Source organism: Brassica rapa, chromosome A03, assembly GCF_000309985.2.
Source record: "Brassica rapa cultivar Chiifu-401-42 chromosome A03, CAAS_Brap_v3.01, whole genome shotgun sequence".
In the NCBI taxonomy this organism is placed as follows: Eukaryota; Viridiplantae; Streptophyta; class Magnoliopsida; order Brassicales; family Brassicaceae; genus Brassica; species Brassica rapa.
In genome coordinates, this window is record NC_024797.2 from 29,075,843 (window position 1) to 29,096,031 (window position 20,189).

Below are 20,189 nucleotides of genomic sequence, written 5' to 3' on the forward strand. Positions count from 1 at the left end.
CAACTAGTTGAGTTCTGTGATGTAGACATAAAATTATATATTTTTAGCATTTAGTTGTGCTATCTATGGTTGATAAAAGGTCTGATAATAATACAAATTCCATCTTAGAGATTGTGACCTTCACCTTCTATTTGTTCAGATACTTCTAGAATTGAATCATTGCTTTTTAGACTTATTTTCCTTACAAATCTTTTTCACCATATTCATGTGTGATACAGCTTAATACAAGAATTTTTTTTTCCATCATAAAAATATATTAGGCACGAGAAGTGAGTTATACAACCTGCTTACGAACTTACAAACACATTTCGAGTACATGCCAGACTTATACAAGAAAAAACAAAAATTCCCTAGCATGCAAGCTCTTAAAGAAGACAAATACGTTTCCTTACTATTACAAAAAAAACCCATTATCGAGAAAACATAGATAGAGGTTTCAACTTGCTCATCATTACACCGATAGGCCAGGCTACAGAACCACCCGGAACCACATAAAACTGACTGAATTGGTTAGTTTATTGATTAATCGGTTTAACGATTTGTTGAAAGTCAGATACATGTATAGATTTCCACAAAGTGGAAAATATTACTTTACCAGCTGAGGATTCGGTGTTGTTGGAAACTGTAGAAAAAATAAAAATATATTGGTCTTGAAGTCTTGAAAAAAGTAAAGGGTGGAATCAAGGACTACTGCATTTACCATCGCTTAAAGAGCATCAAAATACAATTCAGTCAGTTTTATGTGGTTCTGGGTGGTTCTGTAGCCTGTTCGAAACTACGCTAGGCGCTAGTCGGGCGGCAACACCGGGCCTAGCGAGTTATCAAAAAATCGGGGATTAAACGGAGATTAATCGGGGCCTAGGTTTTAATACAATTTAATGTATTTATAATATGTTTATGTAATAAACATGATAATAAGAGCATCTGCATTGGCGGATCATATGGGGTTCATGGGCTCGGGATCTTATGGCCTTTTGCGTTTTTAAAATTTTAAAAAGGCCGATATTTGGTGAACCGGTTCGTCCGAATGATACCGTATGAGACGGGTTCACGCGACGTGGCAAGAGGGCATTGGTGGCGTTTTTTTTTGTAGAGTGAAGCGAAACAAGGGTTTCTCGAAATGTTTCTCATTTGGTCTTCTCTCTCATTTCACTCCGCCTCCTTGGTGATTTATCGTACGACGGTTCTACCCGGAGCTTTTCTCCACGACGACGACGCCGGAGCTTTCCTCTACAAGCTCAGGTGAGAATCGACTAGATTAACGGTTTCATTCCATCGATTATGTGGTCCAAAGCGAATTCGATTTCCATTGTTAAGAGTTAGGGTTCTAGGGTTCTAAATCGAAAAGGGGGTTTTCGATAAATGGTTATATTTCGTCATGCGGTTTGGTTAGGGTACTTAATCGAATTGAGAGGCTCGTTTTAGGGTTCTAATTAGGGTTCTAAATCGAAAAGGGGGTTTTCGATAAATGGTTATATTTCGTCATGCGGTTTGGTTAGGGTACTTAATCTAATTGAGAGGCTCGTTTTAGGGTTCTAATTAGGGTTCTAAATCGAAAAGGGGGTTTTCGATTAATGGTTATATTTCGTCATGCGGTTTGGTTAGGGTACTTAATCTAATTGAGAGGCTCGTTTTAGGGTTCTAAATGGTGTGATTTGTGGTACAGATGGACCCAGCCGAAGAGAGAAGAGAGATGAAGAGGCAAAAGGAGCACTACATGATGCTTCAATGCGCGGCTGATGCGCAATACGGGATTCCGACGAGGTGTCTGTGTGGTTCGCGCATCATTAACGAGGTTCGTGGAAAGGAGGAGTACGACAGCCTTCCTGGGAAGCGTTTTTTCACGTGCAAGAACTACGAGGTAAACGATTCCGCATTGTGTATCCCTTTTCAGATTGTATAAGTTATTTGCTTACGGATAATTCTGATATGTATTTGTTGTTGTAACCAAGGATGATGGGTTGCATTTTCGTCATCCTTGGGTGTTTGGTGTCCAGGAGGAGATCGAGAGTCTGACAAAACGTGTGAAGGAGTCCGAGGAGGTGACTCTTTTGGTGGCAAAACTCAATAAACAGATTGAAACACTGGCGGTGAGAATCCTCCTATATTTAGATAATACAGTAGTTATATTTTTTTGACATTTGTGAGTGTTTGTGAGTGTTTTATTTTGACATTGGATGATAATTTTGACATTTGTGAGTGTTTTCCATTTTTCCAGGAACAGGTTCACGACCTCAATGTCAAAGTACGTGTCCTACAGAAGGTCTGCTTCGACTAAAAATAGAAGGTACGCCTCAATCTCATGAAAACTGTTTGAGTTATCTTTGGTTCGCTAACTTGATTGTGTCCTTCCTCTTTTTTGTTTTGCAGGTCACGGGCATCAAGTCACAAGTTCGCAAGTCACGGGTAGTGTTTATGTTTTGTCTGTTTTATGTCTAGTTGCTCAGATTGTGTAGCATTTTCCTTCTGACTACACTTTCTTTTCACTTGTTTCACGGATGTAATGAAGACACCCACGGGTGTATGTACTAAAAACTTGGTTCACGGATTTGTAAACACCCACGGGTGTATTTGTATGGATGCTCTATATATATTATGTCTTTCGTTATCTGAAAACCTTCACAGAAGAAGGAAAAAACATAAAACCTCGTTCCCTGTCTTTCTTTATCTTTCATTATCTTTGCAAACCAAAACTATCATAAAAACTCATTCCCCATCTTTCTTTATCTTTCATTTTCTTTCCAAAACACTCGACACTTGAACAATGTCGACCTCGTCAAGTGATGAAGTCGATGAAATTCTAAATGAAGCCTTTGAAGAAATTGTGGATCAACATCTTGATAATTTCATCGATTCAGTCATTAATGTTCAAGACAACACCCGGAGTAGACGAACTTATATCGAAAGAGATCGAGAACAAGGACAGAAACAGCTTTGGGACGACTATTTTAGTGATCATCCTACATATTCAGCAGACATGTTTAGGCGGCGTTTTCGAATGAACAAGCCATTGTTCCTCCGCATTGTCGATCGCCTAAGTAATGAAGTTCCATACTTTCAGCAAAGAAGAAATGCTCACGGCAGGTACGGACTAACTGCACTTCAAAAATGTACGGCGGCTATACGTATACTAGCATATGGTCAATCGGGAGATATGTATGACGAATATCTCCGACTTGGTGAGAGTACATCACGTTTATGTTTGGAAAATTTTACTAACGGAATAATAAATTTGTTTGGAAATGAGTATCTAAGAAGACCTACACCGGAGGATCTTCAACGATTACTCGATCTTGGAGAGGCACGCGGGTTTCCAGGTATGATCGGCTCGATCGACTGTATGCATTGGCAGTGGAAAAACTGCCCAACGGCTTGGAAAGGCCAGTACACACGTGGTTCAGGGAAGCCGACAATTGTCTTAGAAGCTGTGGCATCACAAGATCTTTGGATATGGCACGCATTTTTTGGATTACCAGGTACTCTCAACGATATCAATGTTCTTGATCGGTCACCAGTTTTTGATGACATTTTACAAGGTCGAGCACCAAAAGTTAAGTTCAAGGTCAATAACCACACATATCGTATGGCTTACTACCTTACTGACGGAATATATCCAAACTGGGCAACATTTATCCAATCCATCCGACTTCCTCAAGGTCCTAAAGCAGAGCTATTTGCCGAACGTCAAGAATCTACCCGAAAAGATGTCGAACGGGCTTTTGGAGTTTTGCAAGCGAGGTTTGCAATAGTTAAAAACCCGGTTCTAGTATGGGACAAGGAAAAAATAGGACAGATTATGAAAACTTGTGTCATATTGCACAATATGATTGTAGAGGACGAACGAGGCGGATACACTCTAACTGATACATCTCAGTTCGAGTCGGGAGAGACAAGCAGAAGTTCCAAGGTGAAAAGTAGAACAAGTTTTAATGTCGGTAATATGCTAGGCATTCGCAATGATCTTCGGGATTCAGAGAAACATGATCGTTTGAAAGCTGATTTAGTTGAAAACGTTTGGCAAAAATTTGGTAACGAAGATGAATAAAATTTGTATGTTCAAGAATTCTCAAAGTATTCAATAATATGTATTTGGAATATATTTGTTTATGTAATCTATTTTAAACAAAATTTTTTAAAAAATTATTATATTTTATTCATTTATTGTCATATATTAAAAACTTTAAAAAATATTATTTTATTCCTATGAACCCCTTTTTTAGGTTCACCAATGCAGCAGCACAATATGTTGAGGTTCATCACTATTTATGGGACCATCAAAAAATTAATAAAAAATTCTTATGAACCCCAAGAAGGGGTTCACTAATGCAGATGGTCTAATAGTTTTAATACATGCTTATATATACAAATATATGTGACAGATGGACGTAGAAGCGTCACAGTCCAGCGGCTTGTGACGTTTATGTAATCTTAAGAGGTAGTGTGTTCGATTCTCCAGCAATATTTCTTTTCCATTCTTTTTACATGTGCGATTTTGAAAAAAAAAAAACTTAACTTGTCCCACATCGGTTAACAATGAGGAAGAGAGGTGTTGAAATCCTTTATAAATACAGGGACAAAGTCTACTCAATTCACAGACAAATGGGCTTTCGTTTTAAGACCCAAAATTTGTCAACAAAGTCTAACTATTAGGCGCTTTAAATCGGTTTTAATCCGATTTTTTAGCGATTAATTGGTTAGTTTATTGATTAATCGGTTTAACGATTTGTTGAACCGATTTGGTGAAATCGCCGCGGTTTGGTTCCGCCGAGCGCCTAGTCGGCCGACTAATCGGCTAGGCGTCCGCGTTTTCGAACAGAGGCCCAACTCAAAAAAATTTCTTTTTTTTTTGCATTTTCTAAGGTGATAATAACATTGAAGGATCTTCTATCATGCATCAACATCGTTCCGAGATTAGGGTTTGTTATGATGACACCTTCTGAAACCGACTCTTTTTGGCATTTTTCTATTTCACTTTTCAAAAATGAAAGAATCATTCACTTCACTATTAAGCTCATCTATTATTTTTTTTCTTCATTAAAAAGAACGATTGTTTTGTTTGAGAAAACTGCAACAATTCACGTGAAGAGGTTAAAATGAATTTAAACAGTAAGAAAGAGATGACGTATCTTGCAAGCAAACTGTCTCAAGAGCAACACTTCTTTTTTGTGAATTTGATTGTCATTTTGTTGAAGGTTTAATCTTGTGACCTTTACTGTCGATATTGATAAGTTACTTGCGGAACTCAGATCAATTCGCTGTGAAGAATTCTCTATCTACTCACTAAATCAAAGAACATGTATCTGACTTTCAAATTTTTCAGAACGAATCAATCAATGGCAATGATCAAGAAGCCGACAGAGACATACATGAGGAAGACAGGATAAAGTGCGAGAGCTTTTCTTTTCGGGTTCACAGCAGTGCTCATGAAAGAATAAGCAGCCGAAGAGCTGCGGGCAAGAGTGGAAGACACAACGATCATTTTGAGTATCACATTGTCCTTCAACATGCAGATCACTGCTCCAACGTCCAGTGGGAATAGACAGTAGCCCAAAAGGCTTAGGCTTTGGAAGAAGATTATATGTCCTCCCTGAAAAAAATTCATATTGTTCAAGACAGCGAAAGTGAGATGCTTAAAAAAATCAAAACTTGTAACGAGAAATAAAAAGTATGTGGCTTTTACTAATATACGAATCAAATGTGCATAATATATGAATCAAATGTGTGCTTACCAGGAGCAGGACATTTAGTGAGAGGATCACTGCTCCGGCTGCAAGTAGTGCAAATGCCACGGCAAACACTTCGGACTGGAAACTACAGAGAGAAAGAATGAGAACAGAAGAAAATGCAATAAACAGAGAAAGAATCTTTATCCTACCAGATGAAAACACAGACGTGGCTTATACCCTTATGCTTAAGTGGTAATAAAAAACAAGCAAACAACGGCATACAAAACACAGTCATGTCTTTTCCGATAAATCATGCATACATCAAGTACATTCAAACACAACAAAAAAAAAAAAACAAAACAGCCTTGTTTAAACCTTTTGATTTCACATTTTCTTATTCGGTGTGTTCATAAATCACAGCAAAGAAAACATTTATAAGCAGGAAAATATGAAAGACCGGAGAACACAAAGCCATCCGTATGGTCACATAAGTTCAAGGTTAAATTATACAGCATGGTTGATCGATCGTATATCTGGATCCTTAGATAAGATGCTGCTAAAAGTAAGACAAGGGAAGGGAGAGTAGTAAAACTCAAAATCACAAGTAACACAGCACCATATCTGTTAGTTGTTGCTCATCAAAACTGACAGCAGTATTAGAGTCTAGTCTAGTGATGCCTTAGCCTAAGAAGCACCATTATAGAGAAACCCTCTCAACGTCTCCAGATACTATGTACCTGATAAGATCATAACCAGATACGTGTTCGCCGGAGATCCGAATCCCATGGTCTTGGGACCTTCCGAGCTGCTGAAATCACCTGAGCGACGGAGGCACTGGAACAGGTGTCACCTTCTGAGTCGAAGAGGAAGACGGCGGTGGGAGGTTGGATTGAACGAACGGTGAGGACGTAACGGGGATTGAGGGACGAGCAGGGAGGACGCTTCCGTCGTTGTTGATCATGTTCTTGATCTCTTCGATGTCCGACTGAGATGACTGGTAAAGCGGCGTCGTATCGTTGTGCGACATTCTCCGTTTCGATTCCGACGTTAGGCTCTCACCGGAGAAGACGATTTGATGATATAAGTGCACTCACAAGAAACGACACCGTATAACAGTCCCTGCCTACAACGACGTCGTTTAGTTAATTATGTGTTTAGTTTAACTAACTATAAATGGAATTTTAAGGAAGTGGCTTTATCATCGTTAAAGAGTCTTTAAACTTAGCGTCAGAACATTTATTTTAGATCTCATTTCGAAGTAAATGATGTCATTAATTAGTTGATAAGCCTTTGATGACAAAACTAATATTGGAAATATTTTTTTTTTAATTGGATGTTAACTTCTTTGATGAGTTCTTTAGCAAACAGAATACAGTAAAGTTTTACACTGACATTTTATCATATCTCTTACAATATGAGTGAAGTAAACTATCATTTTTCATCCGAAAAATAGAAAAGTAATCATTTTCATAAACATGTTATTTTACTGACAAAGACATCTTTTAGACTCTTTACATATATAGATTTATAAATATACACACCTTTTGCGTTACTGGACATAAATATACACTCGAAAGAATCAAACCCAAGCAACAAAAGAAGAAACATAGAGCATTCACACAGAAGTATATATTATATACTTTATAATTAAAATATTCTATGCGCTTGGTGCACATTCACGAGGGATTCCCTGTGGGAACCTCTTACGGTCCGTGCAATAGTTGTAGATCATGTAATTCTTCTGAACCCATCTGAGTCTAGCTTGGCTAGTTGCATCCATTTGTTGAGTGTACCAACTAGAGCTTGGGCTACAAGACGATCTTCCGTTTATATGAACACACCCCTCGATCTTGATGTTCCTGTAAGAAGCCATGAATGGAGCTTTGGACCAATCCGTTTTAACCAGACCACCTCTCGTTGCCCAATCGTCTGCGTTCCAAAGACTCGCGTACATCCTCATCGGCTTGCTCTTTGGAAACAAAACACCGATTGACTCAGAGTTTTTGAACTCTCTAATTGGTGTACCGTCGACTGTCAATCTGAGCAAAAAGAAAAAAAAGATTAGAGATAAAACCCTAATTTTAATAGACTTTACTTGTGAAGCAAGAAAGGTGAGATTTTTGACTTTACATGATTCTTTGAGGGTTCCAGAGGATTGAATAAGTGTGGAAGTTCGCTGTTGGGTCGAACCAGAGATAGAATTGTTGCTCTTTGTCACCTTTACCTTGAGTGTAAACATTAGTGTGTAGAGTATAAGGATCTCCACTCATGTTACCCAAGAACTCAAAATCTATCTCATCCCAAGTCGATCCTTCAGATTTCAGCTGCAAAAATATATAAAAAACAAAAAACTTAATAATCAAGATAACTATTGTAATAGGAGTAGCGTGTTAAACTGTATGACTGCGGTTTTTAAAATCTAATAATAAAATGGATGGATTTAAGAAAAAAAATTGTAATAATTATCAAACATATATCTCATGAAAAGTCCATGTTGAGTAACTTACGTAGAAAGTTGTGACGGTTCCTGCTGAGTTACCAGGAACAAGCTTAATCTGCATATCGATTTTTCCAAACAAATACTCTGTTTTGGATTGAAAACCAGAACCAGAGGACCTGTCTAAGGAGAGAGTAAGAAGCTGTCCGTTGTTGAGTATCTTCCCACGGCCGTTTCCCCAAGCTACGTTGACGTCGCTGTTGAAATCAGCGGCGGAGAATGAAAACACAGCCGCAAGAAGAGCCGCAAAGAAGAATATTTTGAAAGGAGACATTGTTGTGTGTACGTCTGTGTGTGTGTTATTGAGTTTGGTGAGGAATGTGAGGAAGAAAGAAGAAAGAAGAGAGCTATATATAGTGGAAGGAGGAGAAGAGTTTGGTAAAAAAATGAGAAGAGAGAGTGGGTGAACAAAAGGAAGCTAATGTTAAGACATTGCATGCAAGATATATTACAGCTTGAGTCTCGAGTACTTCCATCATTTGGTAAACAGATAGTTTTACAATCCTTAATTAAAAATGTGAGTTATATAAATGTATACTCATAGTGTTAGAAATTTGTTGTTTCAGTTCTTTTGTAATTAAGAATTTTTTGAAGGTTTGATACTGAAAACTGACTACAGTATTAAAATTGATGCGGATAAAAAAAAGAACGATGTAGATCAAAGAAACCAATCTTAAAAGTATAAAGTATGTTTGAGAAATATTCATTTATGTTTTTTAAATCTTCTAATAGATGCTAGTATAAACTTTCCCTTTGGTTAATACTTGTTTACTGTACTTTCTTTCATATTTTGTTGCTGTTGTCAACTCTGAGTTTTAGGTTAAAGAATTAAATAATTGTTTACTATATAACTGGTTGCATGCTTTGTATATATAGTATAATTTTTGATACAATTGTATATAGGGATTTCGAAATCCAAATTTGTTTATACGTCTCTCATATCCCTACGAAGACGCTTAGAGGGACGAAATAAGATAAGAGGTCCAGAGGGACATTACGTGTGGAATGGCTCGACTTCAAATTCTGGAATTTAGTTGAAATCTTAGGAGAATATGTATATTGCATATATTTTTCCTTTAAATGTTTTGAGTTTTGTTTTCTCAGAGTTTGGTATGTATCCAGTTACTAGGTCGTAAATAACTGGACCCATGTTTCTGAAATAAAACAACTTGAGTTGACTCGTCTCGAACTTCTTTCAATATGCATTTAACATAAAACTTTATAAGCTTTACATATTTTTTGGAAATGTCATCATGATGTGATTTGATTAAAAGGAATATTATTATTGTGTGTATTGAGCATAGAAGCAACGAAGAAAGGTATGAGCTTTTCTATATCTCTCTATATTAGTTGTATGGGTTAAAGATTTGATTGCGTTAGCAGAGGTGCAAGTAGGAGGAGAGCCACGATTTCTTTCTTTATCTCTCTTGTTAATCATAAAAGGTCAATTTCTTTTGGTTGGTGACTAATTAATGCAGGGACTCTCAATAAAGATGTTTCGTTGCAAAATAAAAAGCTATAATCGATATATGCAACCATACCGACTAATTATATACAATGGTATAATTATTGATGTAAGCTTTGGATAAGAATCTGGACAATCAAAATAAATCTGAATTATATGCGTAACATATGTATGCTTATCATTAAAATGGAACACAATGCATGTAGAATAGCTAGGTTTACTGTTGAGTCTTAAAAAACAGTATGGTAAAACAATTGATACTAAGAATCGTATTAATTTATTTGCATGCAACCACTAGCGGTATGACGGATATAGACTATCATTATTGAGTAGTTTTGGTTAAAGTGGCTCTCTTTTGTTGATCAAACTCAGAAAATGTAGTTTGATTGGTATGCATATTTGACACACTAAAACAGCTCATTTTCAACAACAAAAAACTAAAACAGCTATTAGTCCATAGTGCATCTAGAATTAAATCTGGGAAACAAATAAAAAAAGAAATTGAATGTTGTCTACGAGGACAAGTACTGCTATTTATTGGAAATGACTTATGAATATGAGGGTGGTCCAAACTCAATGGCTACTATTTTTTCAAGCACCAAAGCTATTTTCATCATTCTTTGTTTATTCAAAGGAACAAGCATCGTTTGATTTATCCAACTTTTTGCTAATTTTGTCTTCTGTTTTCACGCCAAGAAGTACTAATAAATGGTCAATTCTTTTGCAAAAGTTTATAGAGTTTTCACATCATTGCCATATAATATCATAAAATTATAGATTATCGATAAATGTAGTTGTATTACTAATAGCTTTTGAATAACTAGTTAAGGCAGACGAGGCGTATCCAACTCTTATAAATAATATAGTTAAAAAAAAAGACTATTATATACGCTCTTAAGATTTTTGCACACGAATTGAAAAAGTTACTAAATTTTATGTTTTAACCATATTTTATATAATTTTTTGTTTGATTTTATTAATTAATGAATTAAAAATAAGGACAAAAATGAAAATGTATTAAAAATATGTATTGGAACGTAAAACGACATAAAACAATATGGAGGGAGTACGAACGAAAACTCGTATATTTGTTTTTAATTATTTTGACCTTCTTCTCCGGGCATGGTAACATAAGCCAACAGATTGAATGTCAAATATTCATAAAATAGAACCACCACTTAAAAATGTGTAGTAGATAGCATGAATCGATGTATGAACTCCAATAAAAATAAAGTTAACAGTTGTCAAAGACAATTTAATTTCATTATCACACTGACATGATTTGGGGTAAGTACAAAAGACCGGTTGGTTTTAAATAGTAGTTTGAGTTTTGAGCAAGTAATACTATGGATGGAGATGGACCTTAAGAATTAAGGTAGGATAGCTACGTAATTAAAACGAGTACTATTACAAGAAGTCATATACATACGAACATGATTCATTGGATGAATTTTCTTTGACAACGAAATTTTGATTTGGACCGCCTAACTAAACGTCAACTTGGTGACACTAAGCTTGACAGCTATGCCATTATATGATTAGTTTCTATGTAATGGCTTATCATAACTCTTAATCAGGAGGCTAAACTCACTCTTAATTCAACTCACCATATATTTCATTTTAACGAACCCATATCTCAGACAACTATGTATGGTCTTGGCAATTTCGGGCTCCTTTAATATTGCAAGTTTTTCATTGTTATCGAAGGGTTTGGATCTTAGGCTCTAATTTCTCATTTGGTCTGGAACCAGATTTTCCTGATATCAATAATGCGGTGTAAGTAAAACATCTCTTCATCGGGTTGTGAATTAAGAGCAGATCTACAACACCAATACATACTGTTAACCACTAACCTACCACATTCAGTAGTAAATATTGCAAATTCGTATTATTTTTTGGTAAGAATTCTGTATGATTTTTAGTAAAGTTAAAGATATATATTTAAAACAATTGGGTAACAATATCATTTGGATTTATTTTTATTTTTTGAAGTGGATTTTACCAGTTGAAATCAAATCTAAATTATTAATTAAACTTTTTGAAAAGGCGAGCGTTGTAATTTGTAATATAATGATTTATTTGGTGGATGTTTGTATAACCTTTTTCTGTCATCCAAAAAGGCAAAAACAAACTTTTGTGGATACATTCGAGAGATTTTGTGTTTAAGCAAACAATATAGACGGGGTCAACTAATATATAATCATATGTTTTAGAACGTCTATCACCACCACTGTATGTTTAAACGATTATATATTTTCAAAACATTTTTGAACGATATACTCTAAAACAGTTTGATATTTCGAAGTTACTATTTCTAATAAATTTAGAAACCTTGCAATATTGTAACATAATATTTTCGTTAACATTTCTTTATTGGTCAAATGTCACAGATGAAGACTGTTCAGTGATGACGATGGATTCGTCAATGCATGCAAAATTATAAAGAGAGAGAGCGAGAGTTGTCGTCTCACCACACAATCACACAATTATTTAGAGCCAAAATAATTATTAATATACATCGTTACAGAACACATTGTTGTGCCTAACCAAATATCTTCGTATGTTTTCTTCCTAAAACGATTGGCTGAATGTCATTTTCATAAACCTGCTGATCTCAATGGATAAGCGTAATTAGTAATCGACATCAATTATTTTACTTTGTCCTTTAGGTCTCTAAGTCATATCATACTACTTGGTTATGGCCAATAATAATATATTAGCAATCTTACTATGATCACTTTTATATACTCTTATCCTCAACAATATAGTAAAAACATTGTTATCATCATCCCCTTGTTTCGGTAACAATTTCACTAGATAATCAACTAAAGTGACTTCAAACACAAACGACGCATCAATCCATAACATCACTTCATGTCGTTTTAACTATTTTATCGGTGAACTGTATAGCGAAGACATCAAGTGATGCCAAATAGGGGCATAGGACTAATGCATTCTTATTCTCAGATACCAACATTGCAATAAGCATGCTTTGGTATCTTCTTAAGTTTTGTAAGAGACTGTACTTTCATTTCTATATTATCTACTCACCTCTTGTGTAGATCAGATCATATGTGTGTGTGTGTTACAGTCAGTTACCGATCCAATACACATCTCATTTCAATTTTAATGTAAATTTGCATATAGAAGATTAATATCAATTATGTGTTCAAAAAGAAGAAGATTAATATCAATCATTTCGATATGATACGTGAAATTGGAAAAAAAATACATGTTGATGAGTTGCACATTATTGTAGAAGTAATCAAAAGTAAAAAAACCTTCCCAAAACTTAATGAACTCGTATATGGATCTTGGATCATTTGTTTATTATTAAAGTCTTTTTCAAACGATAATTTTATTACGATATTACAATTATGAAAAAAAATTATATATATGATTTACTTGTCTTATGAAGATTTATGACTAACTGCATCACCTGAGTCATCTTACGAAAATTCATCCACGGTTGACCAGATTCACTTGCACCATGTTAAAGATCAATTGTAAATTATTTTTTTGTAATCTGCAATAATAAATTGTTTTCTTCGGGAATTGAAAAATGGACCTTATATAATGTGAAGTTATCCAAAAAATTGTATAATTTGGGATTTGAACCTTAAACATAGATGTAATTAAAAACTTTTAAATATTAACCACTACGATGATTTTTATTTAAAAAAGTCGTACTAGTCCACAGGCCCCGTTTACTAAAAATAGCCCAAATGACACATTTTTTGGAAAAACTTTATGAACTCCTGAGAGTCTCGTCCTAAACTGTTGTTCACTTGTTTTTTTTTTTTTTTGACTAAAAGTTGTTCACTTGTTTACGTAAGAGGCTGTATTCTCTTAACTATTTCTTGTAGATTTACTAGTGAACCTCTCTCAGTGTTTTAAAACTGTACAACTCTAGTATAATGAATTAAGTATTTGTAACGAAATTAAACTCTCTTTTCCATAATATATTATTTGGTATATAACTTAAAAAAATCTTACACAAACACCATAAACATAATATGAGCAATAAATGAATGAAAACAATAGATAAAACTCATTCAAGTTACAAAGACAATGGTCAAGTAACTTGTTTCAAGAATCAATAACTTAAGTGCACACTGCAGGAACACCTTGAGGAAACCTTCTTTTATCAGTGCAATAGTTGTAGATCATGTACTTACTTTGTGCCCATTTCATTTTTTTCTCGCCTTCCAGATCAACTTTTTGAGTGAACCATTGGGCATTCGCGGGGCAAGATGATTTTCCATTAGCCCAAACACATCCTTCCACATTGTAGTTTCTGTAGAAAGCAGTGAAAGGAGCTTTTGACCAATCTGTTTTCTCCAATCCTCCCCTTGTGGCCCAATGCTCGGCTTCCCAGAGGCTCGCGTAGAGCCTCATCGGTTGCTTCTTTGGGAATGGAACTCCCATTGACTCGGAGTTCTTAAACTCTCTAATAGGAATGCCATCAACTGTAAAACTGAAGGAAAGACAACAAAAGATACCTATTAGGAATCATACATAAAAAAATGTAATAAGACCTAGAATAAAATCTAAGAGACATGTTACAATCTACTGATTATCCATTGGTATGAATTGGAAGTTAACGGTTGGAACATTAATAAAAGTATAAATTCATTTATATATATCATACTCCTTCCGTTTCATTTTAGTTGTCGTTCTAGGTTTATGCACACATATTAAGAAAACATATGATTTTGTATATTTCCAAAATAAAAACACAATTACCTATACACCTTTGAAACGAAATTTTTTCTCTACAACACAATTAAATTGAAACGGAGGGAGTATAACATATATAGGATTAATGTATGATGTACTTACATAATCCTTTGGGGATTCCATGTAATGCAGTAAGTGTGAAAGTTCTTTGTTGGGTCGAACCATAGATGAAACTGCTGTTCTTTGTCTCCAGAGCCTCGTGTGTAAACATTAGTATGTAGAGTATATGGATGACCACTTATGTTTCCCAAGAACTCGAAATCGATCTCATCCCATGTAGTTCCCGGTGATTTAAGCTACACAAAGTCATCATAAAACACTCGATAAATAAATGTGTTCAAGCGTATATCAAAAGATGACAAGAATGGTCAGAAACAATATGTTACTTACATAGAATGTTGTGACTGTTCCAGCAGAGTTACCAGGGACAAGTTTCATTTGAACCTCAGCTTTACCATAGAGAAACTCCTGATGGGACTGAAAACCCGAACCAGAGGATTTGTCAAGTGAGAGAGAAAGAAGCTTTCCATCTCTGTCACGAACCTTTCCGCGGCCATCACCCCAATGTATCTGAACGTCTTTATGGAAGCTACCAGCATACACAGCAACAGATTGTGCTGCAAATAGAAAGAGAACCAAGAACGTGAATCTTGTACCACAAGAAAGCTTCATTTTCTAATAGATTTCTCGAGGGGACTTGATATCTCAGTTGTATTTGTTGATGGAAATTGAGTTAAGCGACATGAGTTTATATATAGCTGCTGGAAAATGGGAAAGGGAAAAAGAGACGGAAGTTTCATAGGTTTGATTATTGATCGTATATGTGCTGTATTCTAGTTGGCTCATTCGGCCTCTTGTTGGTTGTTACAAAATAATCCAATAGAATATAATTTGCATGACTCGTTTATTGTTACAAAACAGAAAAAAAATAATGTATGTGAACAATTTGTATATCGGATGCTGGCCCCGCGTTTCGAAAGTATTGGGGCCATTTTGTCAACACGGCTTCGACTTTTGACATGAGCGTAAACCCTCCCCGCCGCATAGAGGGTCTAAATATATAAATATCTGCATTTTAATAATATCTACTTTTATATTCTTTCCACTACTTTCAATCATGGGAAATTGCATTCACTATACACAACAAAAACCAAAATTCATTAACTAACTAAAAATACCCCCTCTCTCCTATTTTCTCTTCCTATCTCTCTCTACTCTCTCTCTAAAAATCTAATTTTCCTTATTTTTTTGGTTATTTAGCAAATAAGCCCTTCAATCATTTGTCCTATTCACATTATAATTTCATTATGATTACGAAAACATGGTACTGTATATTCCACAGCTAAACCGTTGCATAACACTAATATGTATATTTTGATCCATATGATATGATATTTCAATCTCTTAATGAACAACTAGCCAAACTAAATAACAAGAAAATATGTCCGGGTAAATAAAATAACATTGGACGATTTGCCGGTAACGTTACGTGTAATATAATTTAATTAACTGAATATTTATAACATAAGCTTGGAAGACGAGTAAGTTAGTCTATTAATTTGAGAATTAGTTTGACAAAGTAGTCCCTAGGAAACTTGGACTACCATACCAAACAATTAACTAATTCATGAGATTAATAAACCAACGTGATCCATTTTCAAGATCTTGGTCCTTTCCTAACAATAATCATTGACAGCATTGTAGCCTGGCCAATATAAAAATATGAAAGCTCATGACCCGTTTTTGACGTTGGGAATATAAATCCATCACCTTTCCCACACGTTAAGACTTAAGAGGCACATGATTGATGATTTCTTGCTATGTTGTTTTTGTTTCTACTCCATTTTGCGTCTCATACTAAATTTATCTCATGAAATAAGTGTCGATAGAAATGAAATCACATTGGACCACATGTTACATCTAGAAATATTTTCTCAAAGGAAGCAAACATGTAGGTTGAAACTTGGACAGTCTCGCCGGTCCTCCATCTAGAAAACTTATTGTTATTTATTAATGTGCTTCCCAAGAAGTATAAAATTTCTCAGTGCTCTCAATAATTTATGAATTTCACAAATCAAGTGGAGCCAATTAATTTAAGCAACGAGAACTCTTGTTTCATACTCCCTCCCTCCGTTTTTTAATATAAGTCGTTTTACAGGTATGCACGCAGATTAAGAAAACCATTAATTTCTTATATTTTCTAAACAAAAACATCATTAATTATTTACCTAACCACAATTCAACCAATAGAAAAATAGAAGATATATTACCATTGGTCATACAACATTAATTATTAATAAATTTTACATAGAAAACCGAAAACGACTTATAATCTGAAACAAAATTTTTTGTCTAAAACGACCTATATTAAAAAACGGAGGGAGTATAAATTATTATTCATTATTATTATAAAAATCTTACTCATACACCACAAACACACATACGAGCAACGAATGAATCAAACAAAATAAATAAAACTCATTGAGTTACAAAGACAACGCCAAGTAACTTATTCATGAATCAATAGTTTAAGTGCACACTGCAGGAACACCTTTGGGAAACCTCTTTTTGTCGGTGCAATAGTTGTAGACCATGTAGTTACGCTGCGCCCATTTCACTCTGTTCATGCCTCTTTGGTCGAGTTTCTGAGTGTACCATGGGGAGTTAGCAGCGCAAGATGATTTACCATTAGCCCAAACACATCCTTCCACATTGTAGTTTCTGTAGAAAGCAGTAAAAGGAGCTTTTGACCAATCTGTCTTCTCTAATCCTCCTCTTGTAGCCCAATGCTCAGCTTCCCAAAGGCTAGCGTAGAGTCTCATTGGTTGGATCTTTGGGAAAGGGATTCCGATCGACTCGGAGTTCTTGAACTCTCTAATGGGAACGTTATCAACTGTAAAGCTGAAAAAAGGAAGAAAAAAAGGTAAAAAATCTTTATTCATGAACACATAGTCTCAAAGCATATAGGGGTTATATAATATATGTATGATAACACTATTTTACCGGTTTGTAACATTTTTTGAGTTTTTATTGAATTAAAGTGTCTTTTAGATTCTTCTAGTTTTTTATCGAGTTTTTTCTTCAGGTTTTATATCGATTGGAATATTCAAGGGGTCAAAAGATGTGCTTACATAATCCTTTCGGGGTTCCATGTGATGCAGTACGTGTGAAATTCACGGGTTGGGTCAAACCATAAATGAAACTGTTGTTCTTTGTCTCCTGACCCCTTTGTGTAAACATTAGTGTGAAGAGTATACGGATGACCACTAATGTTTCCCAAGAACTCAAAGTCAATCTCATCCCACGTAGTACCTGGTGATTTAAGCTACACAAAACACCAACACAGTCAGTAACTATATTTATTCAAGCATATAACGAGAATGGTTAGAAACAAGATATATGCTACTTACATAGAAAGTTGTGACTGTTCCAGCAGAGTTACCAGGGACAAGTTTCATTTGAACCTCGGCTTTGCCATAGAGAAACTCATCATTCGATTGGAAACCGGATCCAGAGGACTTGTCAAGGGAAAGAGAAAGAAGTTTTCCTTCATTGTCGTGAATCTTTCCACGGCCATCACCCCAGTGTATCTTCACATCTTTGTGGAAGCTACCGGTACCGGCATTGACGCACACTGATTGTACCGCAAAGAGAAAGAGAACCAAGAACGCAAACCTTGTACCACAAGAAGACTTCATTTTAGTTTGTAGATCTCAGATGTTTATTGTTGATGGAAAATGAGGTAAGTGACGTTGGTTTATATAGAAAATGAAACGGAAAGAGAGAGAGAGAGAGAGGATGGACGTTTCATGGGGTTGATCACTAGTGGGTGGGTGCATGTGCTTTTTGGTCTCGTTGGGTCACAGCTTTATAATATTAAATGAATTATTTGATCCTTTGTTTGCTGTTGCAAAGCGAATCAAAAATAATAATTTCTTTTTTTGTCGGCAAAGCTAATCAAATTAGAATATTAATTTTGTTATTTCTTTAGCTTTACAAACCGAAATGATCTTTGGACATATGTATCAGACTGACTGGTCCCAATGTTTTGGGTACGTCAACACGTCTTCGACTTTCGAGCACCGCCCACATAGATATTCGTCGGTGTTTTCTGTTTGTAATTTTAAACCGAGCCCACGTAGACCGTAACAGCAAGACAATATACATTGAAAAGTGAAACAAAGAACGTGATTTGGGGGAAAGAGGAATGTGTGATGGACCAAACCAGAATTTCAGACTTCATCCATGGTTACTGCTTGGATCGGATTAAATATGTTCGCAAAATGGAACTGAAACTAATTCTTCATGATGAAGTCTTGGTCAAACTAATTCTTCATGATGAAGTCTTGGATCGGCAGAAAATTTATCTTATGACAGCCACTCCACCTAAAGCTTCTAGCAGTGGAGCTTCTGTATCAGGGTCCTCTTTTGATTCCGCTTCAGTTGGACAAACACCTACAAGTCTTGTCCAGCCTGGTGAAGCTTAGTGCTCAGCACTATCTTTTTTGTGCCTTCATTAATGAAGAGCTTTTTTTGGAATATTAGAGGCCTAAATGGCGACACTAGAATATCGTCAGTCTCGGATTGGATAAGGCTTAATAAGCCATTATTAGGTGGATTACTTGAGACACATGTGCAAGAAGAAAATTTAAATGGTATTTTAGGTACTATTACTCCTGGCTGGAGGTATGAAGCCAACTATTCAGAAGAGGCAGACAACGGCAGAATTGTGGTTATCTGGGATCCGTCCATCTCAGTCATGATTTATTATAAATCTCCTCAGATGGTTCTTTGTGGTGTTTTCAACCCGGCTACGGGTCAGGAATTTTCGGTGGCTTTTATCTACGCAAGGAATAGGTACGAGCAAAGGGTTTCACTGTGGGCAAAAATTAAGGAGCTGGCAAACTCAACAAGGCTTAGCCAGTCTCCCTGGATTATTCTCGGAGACTTCAACCAAGTTCTTTCGGTCTCTGAAGTCTATTCTTTATCACAGCCTACTATCTGTCTTCAGGGAATGGAGGACTTGAGTGAGTGTTTGGCTGAAAGTGGAGTATTTGATCTAACTTTCAGAGGCTGTCACTTCACCTGGACCAACAAAAGTCCTACAAATCCTAAGGCAAGGAAGCTTGATCGAGCACTTATTAATGAATCCTGGCTAGAGAAGTTTCCGGACTCTAATGCTTATTTTGACGCTCCAGGTTCTTCGGATCACTCACCTTGTTTAATTTCAATGGGAACTGCTCCTGGTATAAGGAAATCTCGATTTCTCTATTACAATATGTTCTCGACTCACCCGGACTTTCTTGCGCTGATTGAAGAGGCTTGGAGATCGCCAGTCATACCTTCCTCTCCGATGTTTGCTCTTTATCAGAGATTGAGGCTGGCTAAGGTTTGTTGTAAAAACTTAAATAGAAGCAGTTTCAGCGGCATTCAAAAGAGAACAAAGGAAGCTTTCTCCAAGCTAGAAGAGGTTCAGAGACAGGTTCTCACTGCTCCTTCTCCTCAGTTATTTGAGGATGAGCAGATAGCTCGGGATTCATGGATATTTTTTGCCGCTGCTGAGGAATCGTTCCTTCATCAAAAATCAAGAGTCCGATGGTTAGATGTTGGTGATTCTAATACTGGAGTTTTCTTCAAATATGTCAAGGCACATCTGCAGAGAAATAAAATTTTGTATTTGATGGATGGAGAAAATAACAGAGTCTATGATCCTATTTTGTTAAAGGAAATGGCAGTGGGGTATTATTCCGATCTCTTGGGTTCTGAAAATGAGGATGTAGTCCCTCTGACGGTTCAGCAAATTCAGCAGCTCCATCCTTAC

The 20,189-nt window shown here is 35.8% G+C and overlaps 4 protein-coding genes and 2 long non-coding RNA genes across 8 annotated transcripts; 2 read left to right on the forward strand and 4 right to left on the reverse strand.

The window, feature by feature from the left end:
- Positions 1-123: 123 nt before the first annotated feature.
- LOC103861946 (putative nuclease HARBI1) lies at positions 124-5,713 on the forward strand. 3 transcript variants are annotated; one of them, XM_033287066.1, is made up of 5 exons: positions 124-1,861; positions 1,953-2,090; positions 2,219-2,287; positions 2,371-4,916; positions 5,321-5,713. In XM_033287066.1, the coding sequence occupies exon 4, from the start codon at positions 2,765-2,767 to the stop codon at positions 4,043-4,045; it is 1,281 nt and encodes a 426-aa protein (XP_033142957.1). In that variant the 5' UTR covers positions 124-1,861; positions 1,953-2,090; positions 2,219-2,287; positions 2,371-2,764; the 3' UTR covers positions 4,046-4,916; positions 5,321-5,713. The 3 variants fall into 3 exon arrangements, with proteins under 3 accessions (XP_033142957.1, XP_033142956.1, XP_033142958.1); XM_033287065.1 differs by having other exon boundaries at positions 1,953-4,916; XM_033287067.1 differs by having other exon boundaries at positions 1,953-4,860.
- LOC103862159 lies at positions 5,415-6,734 on the reverse strand. Its single transcript, XR_004456143.1, has 2 exons — positions 5,730-6,734; positions 5,415-5,587 (listed from the first exon to the last, which is right to left on the reverse strand). It is a non-coding gene; the product is annotated as an uncharacterized LOC103862159 (long non-coding RNA).
- Positions 6,735-7,114: 380 nt separating this feature from the next.
- On the reverse strand, positions 7,115-8,494 carry LOC103861948 (xyloglucan endotransglucosylase/hydrolase protein 24). Its single transcript, XM_009139659.3, has 3 exons — positions 8,174-8,494; positions 7,797-7,990; positions 7,115-7,705 (listed from the first exon to the last, which is right to left on the reverse strand). Exons 1-3 carry the CDS (start codon positions 8,435-8,437, stop codon positions 7,324-7,326), a joined length of 840 nt encoding a protein of 279 aa, XP_009137907.1. The 5' UTR covers positions 8,438-8,494; the 3' UTR covers positions 7,115-7,323.
- Positions 8,495-13,406: 4,912 nt separating this feature from the next.
- On the reverse strand, positions 13,407-16,510 carry LOC103861949 (probable xyloglucan endotransglucosylase/hydrolase protein 18). Its single transcript, XM_009139660.3, has 3 exons — positions 14,759-16,510; positions 14,471-14,664; positions 13,407-14,105 (listed from the first exon to the last, which is right to left on the reverse strand). The coding sequence occupies exons 1-3, from the start codon at positions 15,038-15,040 to the stop codon at positions 13,733-13,735; spliced, it is 849 nt and encodes a 282-aa protein (XP_009137908.1). The 5' UTR covers positions 15,041-16,510; the 3' UTR covers positions 13,407-13,732.
- Positions 14,073-14,703, forward strand: LOC117132531. Its single transcript, XR_004456144.1, has 2 exons — positions 14,073-14,286; positions 14,435-14,703. It is a non-coding gene; the product is annotated as an uncharacterized LOC117132531 (long non-coding RNA).
- Positions 16,511-16,748: 238 nt separating the features above from the next.
- On the reverse strand, positions 16,749-18,120 carry LOC103861950 (probable xyloglucan endotransglucosylase/hydrolase protein 17). The gene is made up of 3 exons (XM_009139661.3): positions 17,779-18,120; positions 17,500-17,693; positions 16,749-17,269 (listed from the first exon to the last, which is right to left on the reverse strand). Exons 1-3 carry the CDS (start codon positions 18,064-18,066, stop codon positions 16,897-16,899), a joined length of 855 nt encoding a protein of 284 aa, XP_009137909.1. The 5' UTR covers positions 18,067-18,120; the 3' UTR covers positions 16,749-16,896.
- Between the last annotated feature and the right edge of the window lie 2,069 nt (positions 18,121-20,189).